General features: G+C 40.4%; 1 protein-coding gene across 4 annotated transcripts in view; it reads left to right on the plus strand.

The window, feature by feature from the left end:
• Positions 1–25350, plus strand: part of rngtt (RNA guanylyltransferase and 5'-phosphatase) — a 384142-nt gene that overhangs the window by 157664 nt on the left and 201128 nt on the right. For 3 of the 4 annotated variants that reach the window (XM_072249966.1, XM_072249970.1, XM_072249978.1), the window contains exon 11: positions 15586–15750. The exons of the other annotated variant lie outside the window; for it this stretch is intronic. In XM_072249966.1, the coding sequence (XP_072106067.1) occupies positions 15586–15750 (165 nt within the window). The remainder of the gene's footprint in view (positions 1–15585; positions 15751–25350) is intronic. 4 annotated transcript variants of the gene reach the window in all.

Below are 25350 nucleotides of genomic sequence, written 5' to 3' on the forward strand. Positions count from 1 at the left end.
GATTTGCAGGAGGGAGGGGTGGGAACTGAAATGAAGAGGCAGAGGATGGGGAGGTTGGAGCACAGGTAGAGAAGACTTGTGAGGAGTTTGTGAGGAGGGATAGGCAGATATTAGAGCAAAGATGCCCTCAGGCTGATGGTTTGAGATGTGTCTATTTTAATGCAAGGAGTATCATAACCAACTAGGATCATTTTACAGCGTGAATCAATACGTGACGTTGTGGCCAGTACAGAGACTTCGATATCGCAGGAGCAGGAATGGCAGCTGAGTGTGCCAGACTGCAGATGTTTCAAAAAGAACAGAGGGGGAGGCAAAAGAGGTGGGGGCATGGCATTGCTAATTAGGGGTAGTGTCATGACTGCAGAAAAGGAGGAAGTTTTGGAGGATGGTCTGCTGAGTCAGTGTGGGTGGAAGTCAGAAACAGGAAAGGGGCAATAACTCTACTGGGTGTTTTTTATAGAACCCCCAATAGTAACAGGGATATTGAGGAGCAGATAGGGTGACAGATTCTGGAATGATGCAATAATAATAGGGTTGTTGTGATGGGAGATTTTAACTTTCCTAATATTGATTGTCATCTCCTTAGCGCAAGGGGTTTAGATGGGGTGGAGTTTGTTAGGTGTGATCAGGAAGGTTTCCTGATGCAATATGTAGATAAGCCAACTAGAGGAGAGGCTGTACTTGATCTGGTATTGAGAAATGAACCTGGTCAGTTGGCAGATCTCTTGGTGGAAGAGCATTGGGAGGTTGTGACCACACACTATCTCCTTCACCATAGTACTGGAGAGGGATAGGAGCAGACAATTTGGGAGAACATTTAATTGGGGTAGGGAGAAATATGATACCATTAGGCAAGTACTTGGGGGCATAAATTAGGAGCAGATGTTCTCAGGGAAATGCACAGCAGAAATGTGGCAAATGTTCAGGGATTTTCCATTCAGGCAGGGAAAGGATGGTAGAGTTAAAGAACCATGGTGTACAAAGTATGTAAAAATTCTAGTTAAGAAGAAGAGAAAAGCTTACGAAAGATTCAAGAAACTAGGTACTGTTAGAGCTCTAGAAAATTACAAGGTTACCAGGAAGGAGTTTAAGAATGGAATTAGGAAAGCCAGAAGGGGCCATGAGAAGGCCTTGGTGAGCAGGATTAAGGAAAACCCCAAGGCATTCTCGTGTGAGAATAGGACCAATCAGGTGCAATAGTGGAAACGCGCATGGAGTCAGAGGAGGGAGCAGAGACACTTAATGAATACTTCACTTCAGTATTCACCAGGAAAAAAGACCTTGGCAATTGTGGGGATGACTTACAGCAGACTGAAACACTTGAGCATATAGACATTAAGAAAGAGGATGTGCTGGAGCTTTTGAAAGGTATTAAGTTAGATAAGTCACTGGGGCTGGATGAGATATACCCAGGCTACTGTGGAAAGCGAGGGAGGAGTTTGCTGAGCCTCTTGCGATGATCTTTGCATCATCAATAGGGACAGGCGAAGTACTGGAGGATTGGAGGGTTGCAAATGTTGTTCCCTTGTTCAAGAAAGTGAGTAGAGATAACTCAGGAAATTATAGACCAGTGAGTCTGACTCCAGTGGTGGGCAAGTTGTTGGAGACGATCCTGAGAGGCAGGATTTATGAGCATTTGGAGAGGCATAATCTGATTAGGAATAGTCAGTATGGCTTTGTCAAGAGCAGGTCGTGCCTTACGAGCCTGATAGAATTCTTTGAGAATGTAACATAACACACTGATGAAGGTAGAGCAGTGGATGTAGTGTATATGGATTTCAGTAAGGCATTGATAAGGTTCTGCAAGCAAGGCTCCTTCAGAAAATAAGGAGGCATGGGATCCAAGGAGACATTGCTTTGTGGATCCAGAATTGGCTTGCCCACAGATGTTGGTTGTAGGTGGTTTGTATTCTGCATGGAGTTTGGTGACCAGTGGTGTTCCGCAGGGATCTATTTTGGGGCCCCTCCTCTTTGTGATCCCTACAAGGCTGTGTGCTTAGCTCATTGCTGTTCACATTGCTAACACATGACTGTGCAGCCAGATTCAAGGAGAACCTGATCATTAAATTTGCAGATGATACCACAGTGGTGGGGCTCATCAGCAAAAATGATGAAACAATGTACAGGGAGGAGGTCAAACACCTAGAGAGCTGGTGTAGGGATAACAAATTGATGCTTAATGTCACCAAAACCAAGGAGATGATTGTCGATTTCAGATGGTCTCAGCCTGAGCACACACCCCTCAGCATCAGCAGCTCCACAGTGGAGAAAGTGGAAAACATCAAGTTACTTGGGGTGCAGATCTCGGACAATCTCACCTGGTCCAGGAACACCACTGGGATTGTGAAATGGGCCCAGCAGAGATTGCACTTTCTGAGGAAGCTTAAACAAGCATCACTCCCCACTAACATCTTAACTACATTCTACGGAGGCGTGGTTGAGAGTGTGCTGACCTTTTGCATCACAACCTGGTACTCCAGCTGCAGTGCTGTCGACAAAAAAGCCTTGAAGAGGGTGGTTAGGAGAGCAGAGAAGGTTATTGAGGTCTTCCTACCTTCTGTCCAAGACCTCTTTCAGAGTCGATGCCTCCAGAAGACATGGTACATTATTAAAGACCCCTCACGCCCTCTCCATGAACTGTTTGTTCTTTTGCCATCAGGCAAGTGTTACAGGAGCATCAAAACTAAAACCACAAGGCTACTAAACAGCTTCCTCCCACAGACAGTCAGACTGCTAAATAGCTGCTCTACCTGACTCTGCTTTGGACACTTTTAACTTGCACTGGACACTTATAACTTGATTTTAACTGTCATGTGGCTGTTGTGTTTTACTATTTATTGTTATGTTTATTATTTAGTGTTGTGTTTGTTATGTTATAATTGCACTGCTCCTGAGAAATGCTGTCTCATTCTGCCCTGCAGAGCTGATGTATGGTTAGAATGACAATAAAGTTTTTTGAATCTTGAATCTTGAATCTTACCTGAATGAGGAAGTAGAAGGGTGGGTTAGTAAGTTTGCTGATGACACAAAGGTTGGGGGTGTTGTGGATAGCTGGAGGGTCGTCAGAGGTTACAGCGGGACATCGATAGAATGCATAAATAGGCTGAAAAGTGGCAGATGGACGTCAATCCAGTTCATTTTGGTAGGTCCAATTTGAAGATAGAATATAATATAATTGGTAAAGCTCTTGGCAGTGTGGAGGATCTGAGAGATCTTAAGGTCTGTGTCCATAGGAGACGCAAAGCTGCTGCGCAGGTTGACGGTGTTGTTAAGAAGACATATGGTCTGTTGGCATTCATCAACTGTGGGATTGAGTTCAAGAGCCATGAGATAATGTTACATTTAAATAAGACATTGGTCAGACCCCACTTGGAGTACTGTGTTCAGTTCTGGTCACCTCACTACAGAAAGGATATGGATATTATAGAGAGAGTGCAGAGGAAATTTACAAAGATGTTGCCTGGATTGGGGAGCATGCCTTATGAGAATAGGTTGAGTGAACTTGGCCTTTTCTCCTTGGAGCGATGGTGGATGAGAGGTGACCTGATAAAGGTGTATAAGATGATAAGGAGCATTGATCGTGTGGCGAGCCAGAGGCTTTTTCCCAGGGCTGAAATGGCTAACATGAGGGGGCATAGTTTTAAGGTGCTTGGAAATAGGTACCGAGGGGATGTCAGGGGTAAGTTTTTCACACAGAGAGTGATGGTACATGGAATGCATTGCCGGCAGCGGCGATGGAAGCAGATACAATAGGGTCTTTTAAGAGCGTCTTAAACAGGTACATGGCATTTAGAAAAATAGAGGACTATGTGCTAGGGAAATTCTAGGCAGTCTCTAGAGTAGTTTACGTGTTTGGCACAACATTGTGGGCCAAAGGGCCTGTAATGTGCTGTAAATTTCTATGTTGTATGTAACCAACATTACAAAGATTTTCTGGTAACTCTCTGAACAGCCTTGTTCTTCAGTTCATTCATATGCATGTGAAAAATGTAATGTAGTTTTTATCTTATCCTGTCAGTGCTGTGATTTTGATTTGGCTATTTCTTTGTACTTAATTGCAGCTGAAAACAAATCATACAGTCATTCCAAATGGTACCTGTAGAAATGCACTCCTCACTGCTCATTAACGGCTCCTCCATGGTAAGAGTTAAGAACACCAAGTTTCTGGGAGTGCACACAACAGATGATCTCACCTGATCCCTGAACATCACCCTTTTAGTCAAGAAAGCATCGCAGCGTCTCTGTGAGGCAAGCTAGGCTGGCCCCCCCCCCCCCCCCCACCATTCTAAACAATTTTTCCAGGAGGTCCATTGAGTGTCCTGTTCAGCTGCATCATTGTCTGGTATGGGAATTGCAAGGCATCTGATCAGAAGACCCTATTAAGGATTGCAAAAAACTGCTGAGAGGATTATCGGGGTCCCCCTTTCACCTATCCAAGATATTTTTCAGGAACGCTGCATGCACAGGCCCTTAGCATTGTTGAGGATCACTCCCATTCATCCCACAGTCTCTTAGACCCCATACTATCTTGCAGGGCTTTTTCCCAGGGCTGAAATGGCTAACATGAGAGGGCACAATTTTAAGGTGTTTGAAGTAGGTACAGAGGAGATGCTAGGAGTAAGTTTTTTACGCAGAGAGCGGTGAGTGCGTGGAATAGGCTACCGGCGATGGTGGTGGAGGCGGATGTGATAGGGTCTTTTAAAAGATTCCTGGATAGGTACATGTCAAAGTCTGTCCCGAGCCTTTATGGCCCATCAGGCCGGTGCTTATGCCGGTTTCTGTGGCGTGAAGCGACTGAGAGTACAAGACCCCCCCCCGGATAGCCCGCCAGTCTATTGCGAGATTAACCCCCAGCATTTGTCGGTACTCATTTTCAGCTGGGTGGGCTGGACCAGTGGGTGGTAAGTGCCTTGCTCAAAGACACAACACGCTGCTTTGGCCGAGACTCGAACCCACAACCTTCAGATCGTGAGCCCAATGCCCTAACCACTTGGCTATGCGCCACACGGATAGGTATATGGAGCTTAGAAAAATAGAGGGCTATGGGTAACCGTTGGTAAATTCTAAAGTAAATACATGTTCGGCACAGCATTGTGGACTGAAGGTCCTGTATCGTGCTGTAGGTTTTCTATGTTGTCCTATGTTTCTAGGAGGTACTGTAACATTAGGACAAGGACTCTTAGACTGGGAAAAAGCTTTTTTCCCCAGGCTCTGAGGCCACTGACCTCTGCTGCCACCCATGCCTCATCACATACGAAGCTCCAGTAGCTTTATTGTGTTTACTTTTTAACTTGCATGGTAAATGGACTTTGTTATTTATTAATTAATTTATTAAGTCATTTGTGTGTTGTGTGTGAGCTGCATGTACTGTGTTCTGCACCTTCGACTGGTGGATCATTGTTTCGTTTGGCAGTATACATGTATATGGTTGAATGACAATAAATTGAACTTGAAGAATAATCTCTTGGGTATCTTGGGTACAGGTATATATGTGTGCATGTGTATATGAGTGTGTATGTGTGTTTATATGTGTATGTATATATTAAATATTTGATATTTTGTGTTTCTGGGGCTTTTTATTGTAAAGTCAAATACATATTATGTAATTATCAGAATTGAAATTCACTTGCAATAAAGAAAACACCCCATGCAAGAGTGTAATGTTCATTAATACGAAACAGTGTGGGATTTTTTTAACCTTCAATATCTTTATAAAACTAAATGATATGAATTTTGTAAAAGTTCCATATCTGCTTACAAAAATATAATGTATAATATTTCAGCTCTACCTTCACACATGTTTTATTTGTTATTTTGCAGTCAGTAAAACATTTAAAAAGTTTTAAGAACTTTTTAGTCCTGATGAAGGGTCTTGGCCGGACACATTGGCCATTTACTCTTTTCCATAGATGCTACTAGGCCTGCTGAATCCTCTAGCATTTAGTGTGTTTCTTAAGAAATTGTCCTTTTTACTCTGGAAAATATTTCAAAGTGATTACAATGGTAAGCCTACCTCATGACAACAGTGTTGCCAGAGGCCAGAGATTTCTTGAAGTGGAAATCTGACTGCAATTGATGTTGGAGGAAGTCCTCCATACCACAGAGATCACCAGCCTGTTATTGGTTGCTCTTCCTGGTCAAAAATGACTGGTGTTGCTTTGCTACTGTTGTCAGTTAATACTTAGAATCCAAAACGTGAAACTTCATGACAGGAACAGGATTCTGTCTCTTTCTCCAAGGTTCCCTTACCTTGCCATCGTTGCTTTTCTCACTCGAATATGCCGTCATTCCTAAGCTCCGATCAGCTGGCCTTTAAACATCTCCCTCATGTCAGATATTGACTTGCCTGTTAATGTCTTCTGTAACTTGTTCCTATCTGACACTCTTGTAACTTGCCCTCAACCCCAGTTTAGTACTTGCCTGTAAAGTGCAGACTTATCCTTATTCAAAACTCTCCTAAAGTTGTATTACCTTTAAAATCAGTAATGCTAGCCTTCTGGTGAGAATTAGCTTCTTAGAATTATGGTGGCATTTTAAAATGGAGGACACATCTAAAGTTCAAAGTTTAAATTTCAAAATAAATTTGTTATCAAACTATGTATGTGTCACTGTAACCCTGAGATTCATTTTCTTATGGGCATACTCAATAAATCTATTATAGAATCAATGAAAGACTGTGCCAACTGGGTGTTCAACCAGTGTGCAAAAGACAAACTGTGTAAATACAAAAAGAAAGAAGAAACAAAAATAATAAATAAGCAATGTATCGAGAACATGAGATGAAGAGTTCTTGAAAGTGAGTCCATAGGTTGTGGGGAATATTTCAATGATGGGTGAGTGAAGTTATCCCGTTTGGTTCAAGAGCCTGATGACTGAGGGTTAATAACTGTTCCTGAAATTGGTGGTGTGAGTCTTGAAGCTCTTGTACCACCTTTCTGATGGCAGCAACAAGAAGAGAGCATGACCTGGATGGTGGGGGTCCATGATGATGAATGTTGCTTTCCTGTGACAACGCTCCATGTAGATGTGCTTGATGGGAAGGCTTTACCCATGATGGACTGGGCTATATACACTACTGTTTATAAGATTTTCCATTCAAGGGGATTGGTGTTTCCATACCAAGCTGTGATGCAGCCAGTCAATATACTCTCCACCACACATCTATAGAAGTTTGTCAAAGTTTTAAATGTCATGTGAATCTTCACAAACTCCTAAGGAAATAGAGGTGCTGTCAGGCTTTCTTCGTAATTGACAGGTCCTTTGAAATGATACACCAAGGAATTTACCTCCTTCCTTGAGTGAATGTGAAATATGTTATGGCATTATATCAATGTCAAACCAGTTCTTCATGTTTGCTAATGGACATAAATTTGGAAAACAATATCTGAAGCAGATTATTTAGTAACCTATTTCAATGTTTCTTGTAGTTCCATGTGCAAATATTAACTTCAATTCATTTTCAAATCTATTTCAGCATTCTGAAATCAAAGATGGTGTCTGTAATTCAGAACTAAATGGGAGGTCCTTGGGCAACATTTGCTGTTTGTTTTATGAAAAAAGGAACTGGCCAATAAACCACCTTCAATAATGTTGTTGTTACCTCTATTCCTTTCAATATAACATTCAGTTCAAAATTACAGTGTCAAAGCCATAGTTAGCTTTAACTTAATTTAGCTTACCCTTAATTTTAAGTTTAGGGCAGATGCACTGTTGTTTTCCATATGTATTATGTATGTGAAAGTAACATCTCTATGTCAAATAACTAATGTACTAGTTATTTTCTTGCTGTTTAATCTTACACCTATTATATCAAAATTACAAATCCACATGGGTTCTTTTGGCTGGCTGTGGGAATATTTTTAAATATTGCTGCTAATATTGAAAGAAAAATCTTTCCAGATTCCACTTGGTTATGAACACCCAATTTGTGCACAGCAGTATGTATGAAAAGTGTTTGGGAGACTGGTGGGATGGATTTGCTGGCTGATGTGGGCTGTAGGCATCTTCTGTTGCTGCCAATAGTTTGCAGCTGTGTTTCTGACTGACAGACTGTCTGGGTTACCAACAGTTGACAGGAACTTAATCCTGGGAAGGACCTGTATGGAGTAGTTTGTGAACTGCTTGTCAGCATCATCATCATTATGTGCTCTGTCACATGATGTGAGCAGTCATGGTCTATGACCATGATTGTTCTGAGAAAATGTTTCTACAGAAGTGGTTTGCCATTGCCGCCTTCTGGGCAGTGTCTTTATTTGACCTCTGCCATTATTAATACTGTACAGAGATTGTCTGCCTGGCGTCAGTGGTTGCATAGCCACAACTTCTGATATGCACCAGCTGCTCCTACGGCCATCCACCACCTGCCTCCATGGCTTCAAGTGACCCTGATCAGGGGGCTAAGCAGGTGCTGCACCTTGCCCAAGGGTGACCTGCAGGCTAGCAGAAGGAAGGAGCTGCTTACATCTCCTTTGGTAGAGATGTATATCCACCCTGCCATTTTAGCTAGTGGTTTAAGAAAGAACGTTGTCACCCCATCAATATACTCAAATGTGCTTGGAGGAGCCAGTAAGTGAACAGTATATTGTCAATCTCGTCATGAAGTCTGTAACTATCAGTCTCTTAACAAGGGATTCTATAGGGAAGAATGATCAAAATACGATTCTACTTATCCAACAAAAAAAGGAGATTAAAGAAAAAGGGAAACACAGGCCAGTTAATTGCTAGGGAAATCCATTATTAATGACGTGGTAATGGAGCACTTAAAAATCATAGAATGTTTAAATAAAGACATTATGACCTTCTGAAGGGGGAAGCATATACAATAATTTTAAGTGCACTTAAAGATTTTCAGTGCTTGTGCTGGTACTGTAATTTGATCTTATTTTGAAGGAAATGTTTTTGTTGGACAAGACGTATTATAAAAAAAACTGATTTTGTAGCAGAATATCTTCTATTTTTCTTCATTTAAATTTATCACTAACACTCAAATTTCCTCCTTTATTGTAAGCTTGTTCAGTCACGAATTCATCTGTTTGTTTCAATCATTTCATGTAACAATTCCACAGTAAATCAAATTGTTTGGGTGAGAATGTTTCTTAATTCTTTTTTGGATTTCTTAATAGCCTCCAGTAATGCATTTCCTTGCAACATTTTTTATCTCGATAGATATCAAAGCCTTCCATAATAATATCTGTCTTAATCTCTTCACAACAAAATAAAATTCATCCTTTTTTATGATGCATACCCTCGACTTTCCAGCATCATGCTTGTAAATCATCTCTTATACTGTCTCTTGTTCTTCTATCCATTGTAACATGCTAATCAGAGCCAAAGTTTGATAAAGATTTTGCATAACCTGATAGTGCTCCAATTCTATCCCTCCGGAAATGAACTCTGGTGCTTGGTTTGCTTCCCTTGTTCTTAAACCTGTGATACAACTTTAATAGTTATGTTGTTACAATAATTTCCTTTTGTTTGTACACAAAAGACTTGCATCTTCCCAGTAGTAAGCAACTTTCTAATTCTTTAATCAAAGATGTACTATCTTGCCCATGCCAGCAATGAACTTCTTCTCACAAACTAGAAAAGTCTGCAGATGCTGGAAATCAGAGCAACTTCTCCTGGCCATATTACAAGTTCTGCTGTAATTTGTGGCAGTCGTTCTTGGTGTTGCCTGTTTGCCTGCAAACCACTTCCTTCTGCTCCACTTAATGCTGTCTACTTTCTTACTTAATATTATTCACAAATTCCGCTAGACTTCAGCAAGCTAGAAAGGGAGAACCTATTTTTTCAAAGGCAGTTATGTATACTAGGTATTTTTGTACTGAATAAGTGCTCGTAAGATTTATCTTCATTCCCTCTTCTTGAATTTAAACATATCCAATATTGAAAGAGAACATAATTTCCTACTATCAATGTCCACTTAGAGAATTAGTTATAGGATGAAAAATCGTTGTATTAACAAATTTAATGAATGGGTTGGTACCAGGATTATTACTGGAGCCTCCAGTTCTTTAGATTTTTAAAAAATCTATGAATAAATGAATGAATAAATTGCAAAATATCTATGTTTGACTGTACAAATTAATTTCCCACCTAGATTTTTGAGAAAAATGCAGAGATTGTTAAATATTTGGGTTGGATATCTACAGGGGAAGAAATAAAAATTATTGTGGTAACAAAGGAACTAATCCTTGAATCCTGAAGACTAGTTGCCTGCTTTGCTGGACTTTCACTGCAAATAATAATTAGGTAGTGTAATTTAAATTAACTATGGATAATTGATGTGATTTTCAATCTTGTTAAAGGCAATAAAGGTCACAGTTCTTTTGATTTTTTTCTTGTTAATATCAATTATTGTATTTTTGTTTTCATGGCCAAAGGTAGAATTTGACATTGAATATGGTTATGATTGTTTCAGAAGTTAGACGGTGATTATGTCATTTGTAGGGGTATTTCAGTGTGATATTTTTCATTCACTGCAAGTGAAGTCAAAAGGAACACAATTCGTTGTCTGCCGCTATAATGGCTGCTGTTGGTTATTATGAACTAGAAATGCATAAATGATTATTCTTGGATTACAGATTATAGCTACAATTTTATTACGTAAAATTTATATTTCTGAATGCTTTGGGGATGATAACGTTGGAATAAAATATGTTACTGAACATGATGTGATTAATTTGACTTAGTGTAACACAGCTCTGAAGCATGGATTTGTAACAGTTTTGTGAAATAGTTGCATTTTAATTATTACAATGCCTTTTAGATTCTTGCACACTTGTCTTTCAAGTAGATGACTTTTGTCAAATTTAGTGTTGGACATTTGAGAGTACCACTTGTTTTAGAGTGCAGTTAGACAATTTTTGCTGTCAAGATTTGTGTGATTTTTTAAAAAAAAGTATACACAGATGCTAGCTACTTTGTTTCATTAACCAATTGAAAAACTGAACTAGCCTACTTAAAAATGCTTAAGTAGGAATTTAAAATGCTGCCATCTTTTCTTACTTTTTAAAACTTTAGTTGTACCAAGTATACTGTGAGACTAATTGAACATCCAAAGAAATGAAAACAAATTCAGTATTTTGACGTTTACTTTTCAAAAGTAAATTAAAGATAATTTCAATGTGCCTGTAAGTTGTGCCTTTAATGAATGCAGCCAAGTTCTATTTTAAAAGAACATTTTTTAATGCTGTTCATCTTGTTCTTAGGATGCCAAAAGTGCTTTACAACCAATTAAGTAATTTTTGAAATGTAATCAATGATACAGGAAGCATTGTAAGGTTTTACAAGTGACAGCAATTACAGGCATACATCTGAATATTTCCAGTGACATTAAAAATAAGTATTGGATCTGATATTTGGAAGTAGCACAACTGGTCTATTAGATACACTTGGGAACACAAGTTAAAAGGATTTCTGAAGTGTTGTCAGATAAAACTTTGTACTTAAAATATCTGGAGTGAGACTTTGAATGCTGAATTTTAGAATTCACACCTTTGCTTCCTGCCTAGTTGGGAGAAAAAGCAATAGTGCATGTTTGAAGTGGAGCAGGCACAGCAGAGAGAAACTCCTAAGGTTAGCATTTACTAACCAAAAGAGACTTTTTGGTCTGCCAGGAGCATTCAGCTTTGTGTAAGATACACCCTATCCTCGTTATATGCGAAGTTCCTCGAAGTTGACGCATAATGTGAAATCGCATAATGTGAATAATTATTTAAATGGAGAAAATAGGGATGCGTTCCAGAGGGCTTCCTAAATATGTTTTATCTGTAACTTCTTCACATTTTTATACCAATACGACACAAAAGCAGTACTACAAGACAACATTTGTATTATATTTAATCAATTTAAGGTAATATTCAATGTCATCAATTATAGAAGGTTAACATCTTCTGGTGTACAGCACTCATCAACAGTGGCAGGTGTGCTTGCTCCGGGAGATGAGTGGTTGTTGTGGTGTCGGGCAGCTTTACACGGATAAGATGGATGGTTGTAGTCGTCAGGATAATATCAAGCACAGCAAGAGGTGAAGGAAGACTCACAGAACTCTTAGAACTGCTGGCAGCAGAAGATTACAGCAATTTGCATAAAGTGGTGAGGGTTGTTTGCTTGGCAGCATTTTGATTTTCAGCATAAATTTGCCTGTAGGGAAGAAGGGTTGACGGCAGGGATCGACTGAAATGCTGACACCGTTCTAAACTTGGGTCCATGTCCATCGCCATTTGTGCCAAGTGTTCCGACTTCCACCATTTCCTCACCGTTGGTAAACTCCCGGGATTTTCAAAATCGTCTGTTGCTTGCAGCATCTGAGAGATAGTTCGCCGTAAAAAAAAACATATGGCTTGAACGTGGATCACACCAGTCGAGTGGTTGAATCAGCGATGTTGTGTTAGGCGGCGGGAAACGCACTGTTAAGTTAGGATGAATGCTGTCCAAATGTTTAAGATGGGCTGGCGCATTGTCAAGCAACAAAAGAACTTTAAAGGCAAGGTTCTGTTCCCGGCAGTAGCATCCCAGAGCTGTGTTACCTTCAGCTGATGCCGCACTGTTTATAATTTCCAACTTTTTTTTTACAAGTGTTAAAGCGGTTCTCTGCTGCTCGGCTGACGGCCCAAGACATGACATCGGACGTTTAGGAGGCATAATTAAATATTTCAAGCACAAAATCACTGCACCATAGGTAAAACCAACAAAAGTCTAAGATCGCGCATCCACACCTTGCCAAAACCAATGCGAGAGTGGCGGGAGAGAGATTGTGAGGCGCGCGCACCTGACTTGTATTGGTGGGAAAGCAGTGCTTCTCGTCCCAACAGTGAGACTGTGAGGTGTGCACACGTGACTTGTATTGGCAGGAAAGCGGTGCTTCTCGTCCCTGTGAGGCGCGCGCACCTGGCTTGTTTTGGCGGGAAAGCGGTGCTTCTCATCCCAACAGTGAGATTGTGAGGTGTGCATACGTGATTTGTATTGGTGGGAAGGCAGTACTCCTCGCACAACTGTGAATTTTGGACGCATATAGCGAGACGTTGGTTTAAATAGGTTCCTCGCGTAACTGTGAATCCACATAGTCTGAAGACGCATATAACGAGGATAGGGTGTAGTTTGTTATTTGCTGGATTAATCTTCTTGACAGTGAACACTAAGTGGAGCTTGAAACAGGTAATTAATTGGCAGTGCATCAAATGACCTTGTTGCATTTCCCAGGTTGTGCTACAGACTAAATATTGGGCAGTAAAGATAGAATGATTGTAGCAGATGCTATTGAGGTAGAATCCAAAAAATCCAGTGTTTAAAGCTGGAAGTCATTTCTGAGTCAGTACTGTGGCATAATGATTCAGGTTAACAATTTAAATATTGTCTGCTTTGTGTGTGCCAGAAACCAGTTGCTGACAACCAAATATAGAAATTTAATACATGCTTTACACATTTTCCTCTGTTTGCTTCACATTTGAATTAAAACAGTTAACTATTTTACCCAAAACACAAATTGTGTTGTTGCATTATACTTCATGAAGGAAGCTTGTATTTTTGTTGGGATATGGACCCTATTTCACACTTAGCTGGCATCATCTTCAAGCTCTGTTAGGAGAGAGCTGCAAATGTGACAGGGGCCCTGGGGATTAGCGTCTGTTGTAACAGATCTTGAGCTCCATTGTGTGAAGGCAAGCATTTACAGACTGATTCTGCTGCAGATGTCAGTTCATCAGAAATCAATGAATCAGAAATCTCTGGCACAGGAAGTGGCCACTTGGCCTTTTGTGTCTATGGCAGACAAAAGGGATAAATTCCACCAATGAGACTAATCCAGTTTGTAGCTCTGAGTCTATGTTCCCTTGTAGGTTACATCACAATCTGCACTCATCTATGTACATTTAAATGTAATGAAGGTTTTGGTCTTTTAAGGCAGTGATTTCTAGATCAAAGCAAAAAGAATGCTGGAGGAACATAGCAGGTCATGCAGGATCTCTGGAGGGAAATGAACAGTCAGTGTTTCAGGACAAGACCCTTAATTAGGATTGGCTTAGCGTCTCTTTCCTTATAATTGAAATGTTCCCGTCCATGTATGTTGATACCTGTTGTACAAGGGGAGTTTTGGACAGGTTTTGCTTAAACTGAGACAATCTGCCTTAAAATACCAGCCAGCCTTATGGTTGAGGCAGTAATACTGGTTTTTTTTTAGCAAGCTTTTTAAAAGCCACATATATAATCGGCATACATTCTGGTCACTTTATTAGGTACAGGAGTGGAATCTGGTGTGGTCTTCTGCTGCTGCAGCCCATCTACCAGAATGTTCGACATGTCCATTCAGAGATGCTCCTCTGTACCCCACTTGAAAAGCGTGGTTATTTCACCTTCCTATCAGCTTGAACCAGTCTGGCCATTCTTCTCTGACCTTTGTTATTAGCGAGACATTTTCACCCCCAGAACTGCCGCTCACTGGTTGCTTCTTGTTTCTCGCACCATTCTCTATGAACTCTAGAGACTGGTGTGTATGAAAAGTCCTGATCAGCAGTTTCTGCGATACTCAAACCACCTCGTCTGGCGCCAACAATCTTTACACGGTCAAAGTCACTTAGTTCACTTTTCTTGCCTATTCTGATGTTTGGTTTGGACAAGTGAACCTTTTGATCATGCTGCAGGTTTTTATGCATCGAGTTGCTGTCAGGTGATTGGCTGATTAGATATTGTATTAATGGACATGTGTACCTAATAAAGTGGCCATTATGTTTAGAAGGTAATGTTGCATTGATTATTTATTTCAGATTTTTCATAATTATTCATATATATTATTCTATTATTCATATAGATAAAGTTATGAATTATTAAAAATTGCTGACAACATTCACGCAGTTTCCAGTGATTACAGTTTTTTGGCATCAGTGTCCCTTACAAGAGTAATCTTGTTGTTGTTTGCCCTATTGAGTTTGAAGTTTGTGCCAGTTCCTAGTAGAGTAATCATATTAGTCCCATTCTTCTGCCCTTAATCCATAGCCATTTCTTTTGAATATGGAATGAAAATAGAGAATAAAATATCATTAATCTTACTGACGATATCTTGAAACCCTTGTTAATAGCTTCAGTTACCATTATCCAATTTGAACCTTAAATTTGAGGAAGCATGGAGACTAATGTATAAAACTGCAACAGTAGAGCTGTGAGCTCTAGCTGGAGGTGATCCTGCAAGCCTGACCACACCTTATTTGGAAATATTATTTCAGAGAACCTAACGTTACCAAGGTTGTATTGCTGTATTTGAGTATCATTGCTTGAGGCTTCATGCAGTAGAGCTAAAAGGAACGAAACTAGCGACAGGAAGAAGGATTCAAAGACAGGTAAAATGGGCTTGAGATCCAAATTTGTACTTGTAGACAAAACTAGCTACTCTGTTCCAGTATTTGAATTCCAGAAGAAAATGTGCAACCAGAAGTTAGATATAAGGGCCTCGACCTGAAAGGTGACTCTCCCTTTCCACAGATGCTGCCTGACCTGATGAGTTCCTCCAGCATTTTTATTGCAGATTTTTTTTTCTGCTCTGTAAGTAAAATCCAAATATACACTAATTATTTTACCTTTGTTTCCTCTTAGGGAAAGCCAGTCGGTGATTGTGACTTTAATGTTCGATTGAGCTGTATTGAGAAGGAAATAATACAGCCACGACATGAGAAAATGAAGACTGGCCAGATTGACAAAACTAGGGAGCCATTTAGTGTCCGAAACAAGCCATTCTTTGACATCCATGCTGCGAGAAAGGTGAATAGTAAAACAAAGCATGATATCTGATGTTTTGGCAGTAATTAATAAAAGACCAGTGGTATGAGATAGTAAGCCTATCATTATCATAAAACAGTGTTGAAGTGCTTGAACAAGCATTATTGATTTTGCACTCTAACTATTTTACTTCAGGGTGTTTTTTATTGGTGGGGGGGTGGGTCTAACAATCAAGTTTTCGAGCTCCTGTTCAAGCTTTTCAATCACATGATCAGTTTCTTGCATCAGATAAATGTTTGATATCTGTGTCCTCCCTGTTTTCCTGAGGGGGGTGCAGTCTGGATGGTGGTTGTACCACTTCTTTACATTAAGTATTGATGGCATAGCATGTGAAGCATTACCAATGTATGTATTTTCACAAAGACTCGGGACTTTGAGCCTTTTTTTTACTGTGCCTATGGACTGTTCTTCATCAAATTATGGTATTGCTTTGCACTGCTGTAACTATATATTATAATTATGTGGTTTTGTCAGTGTTAGTCTTTGGTCTGTCTTGTTTTCTGTGATATCACACCGGAGAAACGTATCATTTCTTAATGCATGTGTGCATTTCTAAATGACAATAAAAGAGGACTGAGTGTTCTCATAATCTAAAAAAAATACTTGAAGATGACGTCATAGTCAAGTTGCATTTGTTCTGTATGCAACTACATTGTGGTTGGACATGAATCAGAATCAGGTTTATTATCACCGGCACGTGAAGTGAAATTTGTTGACTTAACAGTAGCAGTTTGATGCAATGCATAATCTAGCAGAGAAAAAACTATAAAATAATAATAAATAAACAAGTAAATCAATTATAGTACAAGTATATTGAATAGATTTTTAAAAAATGTGTAAAAACAGAAATACTGTATATTTAAAAAAAAGTGAGGTAGTGTCCAAAGATTCAATGTCCATTTATGAATTTGATGGTAGATGGGAAGAAGCTGTTCATGAATCGCTGAGTGTGTGCCTTCAGGCTTCTGTATCTCCTACCTCAGCAGTCCCCAACCACTGGGCCGTGGACCGGTACCGGGCTGCAGAGCATGCACTACGGGGCCGCGAGGAAATGATATGATTTGGCGATATGAGTCAGCTGCACCTTTCCTCATTCCCTGTCACGGGTGGCACCTTTCCTTGTCAGCTGCACCTTTCCTCATTCCCTGTCAATCCCACTGTTGAACTATTACGCGTGCGTCGCCCATGTCAGTGCGGGAAGGAGATCAACTCCTTGAGCTTGCAAATGACGGCGGGCTGAAAAGTCTGTTTGACATAACATCTCTGCCGGCATCCTGGATCAAAGTCAAGGCTACATATCCTGAGATAGCCACGGAAGCACCGAAAACGTTGCTTCCATTTCTAACATATCTCTGCGATGAATGTAACAAAAACTAAATTGCGGATTAGACTGGACATAAGGAACCCCATTTGAGTATCGCTGTCTCCAATCACCCCTCGATAGGACCGTCTTGTTGCAGGAAAACAAGCCCAGGGCTCCCACTGATTCAGCAATATTGGTGTGTTGCAATGATTTTATATGTTCATACGGGGAAAATATGTGCTGTGTGTTTAATATCCAAACGTTACTTAAAATGTTATGATGCTATTGACTTATATAACCATATAACAATTACAGCACGGAAACAGGCCATCTCTGCCCTCCTAGTCCATGCCGAACGCTGCTCTCACCTCGTCCCACTGACCTGCACTCAGCCCATAACCCTCCATTCCTTTCCTGTCCATATACCTATCCAATTTAACTTTAAATGATAATGTCGAACCTGCTTCTGCCACTTCTATTGGAAATTCATTCAACACTTACTTCAAGCTCCCCTGTCCTCCCCTGATAATTGACTTATCGCTATATTCATGCGAGGGAAATATGCGCTGTATGTTTAATATTAAATTCGTTAGATAAACCCTTTTAGAAATGAAATTGAGTGCATTAGCCACTTATCACCGGTATTCTGCTTGTGATTAACACCCCCCCCCCGAACAGAATCGCCAAAAACGATTTGTAGAAAAATAATCAGCACGTGCATGCATGCGCAAGTCAAAGTCACGCATGCATAAGTCACACATGCGCACTGGTGCCCGCGCAAGGCTTCATGGTCGTTGTAGTCTTTCTCTGGGTAAACACAACGTATTTGACTGCTAGCAACACACATAAAAGTTGCTGGTGAACGCAGCAGGCCAGGCAGCATCTCTAGGAAGAGGTGCAGTCGACGTTTCAGGCCGAGACCCTTTGTCAGGACTAACTGAAGGAAGAGTGAGTAAGGGATTTGAAAGTTGCAGGGGGAGAGGGAGATCCAAAATAATAGGAGAAGACAGGGGGGGGAGGGATGGAGCCAAGAGCTGGACAGGTGATAGGCAAAAGGGATATGAGAGGATCATGGGACAGGAGGTCCGGGAGGAAAGACAAGGGGGGGGGGACCCAGAGCATGGGCAAGGGGTATAGTCAGAGGGACAGAGGGAGAAAAAGGAGAGTGAGAGAAAGAATGTGTGTATAAAAATAAGTAACAGATGGGGTACGAGGGGGAGGTGGGGCATTAGCAGAAGTTAGAGAAGTCGATGTTCATGCCATCAGGTTGGAGGCTACCCAGACGGAATATAAGGTATTGTTCCTCCAACCTGAGTGTGGCTTCATCTTTACAGTAGAGGAGGCCGTGGATAGACATGTCAGAATGGGAATGGGATGTGGAATTAAAATGTGTGGCCACTGGGAGATCCTGCTTTCTCTGGCGGACAGAGCGTAGGTGTTCAGCAAAGCGGTCTCCCAGTCTGCGTCGGGTCTCGCCAATATATAAAAGGCCACATCGAGAGCACCGGATGCAGTATATCACCCCAGCCGACTCACAGGCTACACATGCCCTCACACTTCCTCCCTTACCACCATTCAGGGCCCCAAACAGTCCTTCCAGGTGAGGCAACACTTCACCTGTGAGGATCTCCCAATGGCCACACATTTTAACTCCACATCCCATTCCCATTCTGACATGTCTATCCACGGCCTCCTCTACTGTAAAGATGAAGCCACACTCAGGTTGGTGGAACAACACCTTATATTCCATCTGGGTAGCCTCCAACCTGATGGCATGAACGTCGACTTCTCTAACTTCTGCTAATGCCCCACCTCCCCCTTGTACCCCATCTGTTACTTATTTTTATACACACATTCTTTCTCTCACTCTCCTTTTTCTCCCTCTGTCCCTCTGACTATACCCCTTGCCCATCCTCTGGGTTCCCCCCCCACTTTGTCTTTCTTCCCGGACCTCCTGTCCCATGATCCTCTCGTATCCCTTTTGCCAATCACCTGTCCAGCTCTTGGCTCCATCCCTCCCCCTCCTGTCTTCTCCTACCATTTTGGATCTCCCCCTCCCCCTGCAACTTTCAAATCCTTTACTCACTCTTCCTTTAGTTAGTCCTGATGAAGGGTCTCAGCCTGAAACGTCGACTGCACCTCTTCCTAGAGATGCTGCCTGGCCTGCTGCGTTCACCAGCAACTTTTAAGTGTGTTGCTTGAATTTTCAGCATCTGCAGAATTCCTGTTGTTTGCGTATTTGACTGCTGCTCTTGTCCGTTGGCAACCATCCCCCCCACCGGTTGGCCGGTCCGCAAGAATATTGTCAATATGAGACCGGTCAGCATTGCAAAAAAGGGTTGGGGACCCCTGCTCTAGGTTACATCAATGATGGTGTTTTCAGAACATTGTGAAATGTATTCTTCGAAAAAACTAAATGATGGAGCCATTAATTTGGAAATGATCATGAGGTCAAAGTTAGTGGAGAAGGGATATCTCACAAAATTTGTAAGATCAAAATCAATTTTCAGAGAAATGGGAAGGAATGAGACAGATAAAAGTGAAAAAATTCTGGTAGAAATTTTAAATTTGGGTTTGCTTAAATTTAAGGGAAGCATTATTGGGGAGGAGTACTTGCTTTGAATCAGAATATAGGCAGCGGAGTTCTGGGTGACTTCAAGTTTACAGACAGTGAAGTATAGGAGGTCAGCCTGAAGTAATTTTATATTATATCTACTGCTATATTATGCTGATGGTAGCATAGTAGCAAACTTCATATCAGGGATCTCATTTTAGTTGAGGGATAAATGGTATGATATTGGTTGAAGCCATTTTAAGTGTTAGATTCACTTAGGTCAAAATGTGAAATACAATATTTCAGAGGAACAACGCCTTATATTCCGTCTGGGTAGCCTCCAACCTGATGGCATGAACATCGATTTCTTGAACTTCTGGTAACGGCTCCAGTCCCCTCAGCCCTCTCCTTCACCAGTCCCCATCTCCTTTACCTTCTTTTATCTTATCTCCTTGCCTGCCCATCACCTCCCCCTGATGTTCCTGCCCAATTTTCTTTCTTCCGTGGTCTTCTATCCCCACCGATCAGACTCCCCCTTCTTCAGCCCTGTATCTTTTTCACCAGCTTACTTCCCAGCTATTTACTTCATCCTTCCCCTGCTGGTTTCACCTGTCACCTAGTGTTTCTCTCTCCCCTCCCACACCTTTTAAATCTACTCCTCATCTTCTTTCCCCTAGTTGCGCCGAACAGCCTTGGCCTGAAATTTCGACTGTACTATTTTCCATAGATGCTGCCTGGCCTTCTGAGTTCCTTCAGCATTTTGTGTGTGTTGCTTGGATTTCCAGCATCTGTAGATTCTCTCTTGTTCAAGTAGTACAGTTCTTCTTTGCCATGGTATTGATAAGTCTGGAGGGGATCCTGAATCCACTAGCTTCATATAACCACTTGATGTAGATAGAGTAACACATGTGATGCCAAAGGAACTCAGCAGGTTGGGCAGCATCTCCAGAGGGAAATGGATAATCAATATTTCAGGTCAAGAATCTTCATGTTATAGATTGAGTTGTGGTAATGAATAAGCAGAGTTTAGAAGCAGATGAGAAGCAGAGTTTAATTAAACTTTATGCAGGATTGAGTGTAAAAGTGGTGAAGTTATTGAATCCATTGGAAATAACATCCGCCATCTGCTTGTTTTTTACAGTCTAGCACTCTAGGATTCGAACACTCTGTAACCTTTATCCTTTGTGAACACCGGTTACAATGTTTCAGCAGCAGTAGCTGGGTTGCAATAGCCACTGAGTTAATTTTTGGCAATTATTGTAAACTATTGAAATTAAGATTTTCTTGCATTTTTCATCTCTGAGATACTTCAGTGCCAATATACAGTATGTAATAGAACATAGAAACTTATAGCACATTACAGGCTCTTCAGCCCATAATGTTATGCCAACCATGTAACCTACTCTAGAGACTGCCTAGAATTTCCCTACCGCATAGCCCTCTATGTTTCTAAGCTCCATGTACCTAAAAAGACCTTATTGTATCCGCTTCCACTGCCACCATTCTCTGTGTGAAAAACTTAACCGTGACATCCCCTTGGTACCTATTTCCAAGCACCTGAGAACTGTTTCTAAGCCCCCTCGTATTAGCCATTTCAGCCCTGGGAAAAAACCTCTGATACACCTCTATCAGGCACCCTCTCATCCTCCATCACTCCAAGGAGAAAGGCCAAGTATACTCAACCTATTTTCATAAGGTACACTCTCCAATCCAGGCAACATCCTTGTAAATCTCCTCTGTATTCTCTCTATAGTCTATATACTACTAAAACTCTCATGCTCTGTCTGTCTGTTTGTGACCTCTAATTAGCGCAGGCGGCGCATTACAGCGGCACTTTTTTCAGCTCAATCGAATTAAAATGCGCTAACTTACAGAATGCAGGCAAAGTTCAGGGTTATATATTCGTATAAAATTGCTCATTCGCAGAAATCATCAGGTTCCCTTTTATCCTGAGAGCCGATCCGCCATCATGGAAATCGGGATGCGACAGCCCCGATGCATGCGCACGGCCAGCCTCAGCAGCGACACCTACCGGAGCAAAGGGCAGGGCAGCTCTATTTCAAGGGGTCACACTCTGCAAATCACTATCAGCATGTGCAGGATTGGGACCGTTCAAACTGCCACCCATCAATAAGAGATAATTAGATCTTATTGTAAAGACGTACTTCGAGACACCCATAAAACCCTTTGCTGCAGTCAAAGGACAGTGGTGACTATATCACGTCCATTAAGGAGAGCGCCAACCACATCATCAAAAATAATCAGCATCCTTTGGTGTTAGTGCTTCGTATCTTCTATCCAGCATTAGGGTAAAAAAAATATTGGTCAACCTAATTAAGCCGCGTGGAAAGGAAAGGGGGACATTTTGGTCAAGAGATGACGCCAAACATCGTCGGGAAGCGGCAAGGAGAGGGAGAGAATAAGAATTGGATGAGGCCAGGGCCACATGACTCAAGGATCAAAGAGTCAGGACAAAAAAAAGATGAGAGAAGAAGAGACAGGAGGGGAGGCATGCACGTCTCCAGGATCAGAGACAAAGAACAAACAGCAGTTGAGATGAAGAGACGGGGGTTGAAAGGACTGCAGGTCTCCAGAATGACAACGAGAGGCACGAGGGTGGCAGATAAACCAGAAACGATGCCATCAAAAGTGTCCTTAGTTAAATGAGGAGGAGCTATATTTGCTTTGTTACGCATCGTTCTTCTTTAATAAACTGAGGTTTTCTACTTCAGTTTCCAAAGCAAAGCGATACCAATAGCATTCAGGAAAATTTAATGTTCATTCTGATCACATCAGACTGCACTACCCTTCTCTCAAAGGGTGCCCCAATGGGTCACCCCGTTGTCTAGTATCCACTATAGTTTGCAAAAGAATTCATAATGGATTCTGCATCACATTTCCATATTTGTAGGTCATTAAAGATGTACGTGAAGATGTTTGTGTGATTGAGCTTTGATTAACTGTGAGAAATGTCAAGTAGTTGAAAAGGAATATGGTGAAAGTGTATAAAAGAGTCTACTTTGATAAATCTTCCAGATGCATACATTGAATTATACATATGTAAGCAGATCATGTTTAATTGTGCTTCCACTATAGCAGTGATTTGCAATAATTTTAAGTTATTTTATTATCAGTATCCTTTATAATTGAAGCATCAGCTTACAACAGAAAGAAAGTAAATTTTGTGATGATGTTAATATTAGCTCAAGCATGTGTCCATTTGATACAGCTTATGTCTGTGACAAAAAGAAAAACCTAGAGTATCAACTTGTCTGTAAGTAATGTAATATTTAATTCCAATATCAAGGTTAAACTTGGAGGTTTTGGGAGGAAAGTAGATGTACAAATATGTTAACTTAATTCCTGTGAAAACACTTTTACCAAATGCTATAGTTTATAATTTATAAACTAACAATCAATACAAGTTATTTTTGATTGCAGCATAAATTTAAAAATATATACAAAATCATACTTGGCTATTTTAACACTGTAAATAACAATCAAATTTAGATTCCAAATCAGAAATATTTTAATGTGCTAAAGACTATTCCATACAATTTATAACGTGTTGAAATTATTTAATAATCTTTATCAATAGACTACCCAAATAACTCAGTCATAATACAGCCTGTAGGATGTTTGCTTAGGAAGCTTCCAAGAATTTGAAAGACAGTACAATTTGAAATGCATTCCGTTTCAATGGAGGAAGTCAGGCAAAGTTGGCCTAGCTATTTTCCTGTGGAAAAGTGTGTTACCTAAAAATATTGAATTGTTGCTCTCATTCTGTTTCACTGGGACTAAGAGCCACCTTGATTTTTTTTTCTCTCCTTTCTGTTACTTTATTTGTTGATGTGCTTTATTTGCCATTGTGCTCCATTTGCTTTCAGGAAATTTCTACAAATGTTTCTCTCTTCCACCATATGGATAAATAACACCTTTAAAAATATACATCCCTGACTCACCCAGTTCAATCTCTACAAATAACTTGTGAAAAGTATCCATACATTTAACTGAATGGTAATTTCATTCTGTGTCTGCCAGTTGGTAGAGCTCTTGCCTCTGACTTGGGAAGCTGTCGGTCTAAATCCCACTTGAACCTATTAATTGAGTTAATAATGCAGATACAATATTGGCAGGTGAGATGAACCGAAACTTTGAAAATTTCATATGAAATATTAATATATCTGATTCAGGGCATTGGTGTATGTATTGATGGGCAGGAATGGAAGGAGATGATCGGGAAAGACTGTCAGGGTGGTGGGAAATTAGGAGTTAGGCCTGGAATATGTTGACAAGTGAGAAATCGGATGATGGGCAATTGGGTGGTGAGCAAGCATTAGGGAGAGCATTATTGTGGAGGTAATGAAACATGTTTATTAGGAGGAAGATTAGGGCCAGAAATGTGTACTTGAGGAAGCTGTTCAGGATGATTGGGGGAACAATTAGTTAAAATAAAGAGCTCAAAGGTGGAACCCAAGTAGAAGAATATGGATGGCTTGGCGTCACTGGCAGCATGTGGTTATGCCTTTTACCTTGAAGTAAAGGAGTCTTCAGCCCTTTGGTTAACAGCAGTTCAATGTTTAAGGTCTTTGCCATTCGTGGAGTTTGTATGTGGTAGAATTTTGTATTAAGGACATCAAAACAAACAAGTTTTGCGATTTGTGTACTGTGTGCTAAGAATCCTGATCAAGTATCTATAAATTTGCTACTGCCACATGAAGTATGATTTAAAAAATATGTATGATGGCTTAAAATGCATTTTTTCTTGGCCTGTGTTTTAAATAAATTAAAATGCTTCACTAACTGAAAAAAATAAAGCTTGTTGCTAGGCAAATGTTGGATTGATTTGCAAAAAAGTGTGCTAATTTGGATTTTCAACACAAGATGTGAAGGTTAAGTTGTAATCCTGAATAAAAAGAGTGATTTTATTAGGTGTGTATTGACGAAGAAAGGAATGTTCTAGACGTAATGAAATTTAAAAATTCGGAAACTATAGCTTCCTTTTTTAGTTTAATACATGGTAGTATTCTATATACTAAACTAATGAAAGAAAATTGTATACAATCAAGAACATGAATTTCAAGGTAGTATATGGTAACATATACATACTGACTGTAGACAATAAATTTGTTTAGAAATTTAACTTCTTGTCTTTGAAGTCGATGGCTGTGGGAAATTAGTCACGTTAATCTATTGTTCTGTCAATTATTTTTTGTAAAGAAAGTGTGCTAGAACCATTAGCAAATCTAAATTCTTAGAGTTTGGGCATATTCCGAATTGTATTTATTATCACTAACTTGTAATGTTCTCTCTGTTATTTTCCAACAGCAGTACAGTGCAAAGACAAATCTATACATTACAAAAATAAAATTACTGTACCCCAATAACTTGGCCTTCATACACCCAGTGGTCACTTTAGTATGTACCTTCTGTGGCCATTGAGTGAATGTTGGTGGTCGTCTAATACTGTATCCCATCCACTTCAAGGTTTGATGTGTTGTGCATTCAGAGATGCTCTTTGGCCCACCACTGTTGTAACATGTGGGGTTATTTGAGTTATTGTTGCCTTCCTGTCTGGCTATTCTGCTCTGATCTCTGTGTTTTCACTCACAGAACTGCTATTCATTGTTTTTTTTTGTTTTTCGCACCATGTTTTGTAAGCTCCAGATATTGTTTTGCGTGAACGTCTCAGGAGATCAGTGGTTTCTGAGATACTCAAGCCACC

Source organism: Mobula birostris, chromosome 2 (genome assembly GCF_030028105.1).
Source record: "Mobula birostris isolate sMobBir1 chromosome 2, sMobBir1.hap1, whole genome shotgun sequence".
NCBI classification, from domain to species: Eukaryota; Metazoa; Chordata; class Chondrichthyes; order Myliobatiformes; family Myliobatidae; genus Mobula; species Mobula birostris.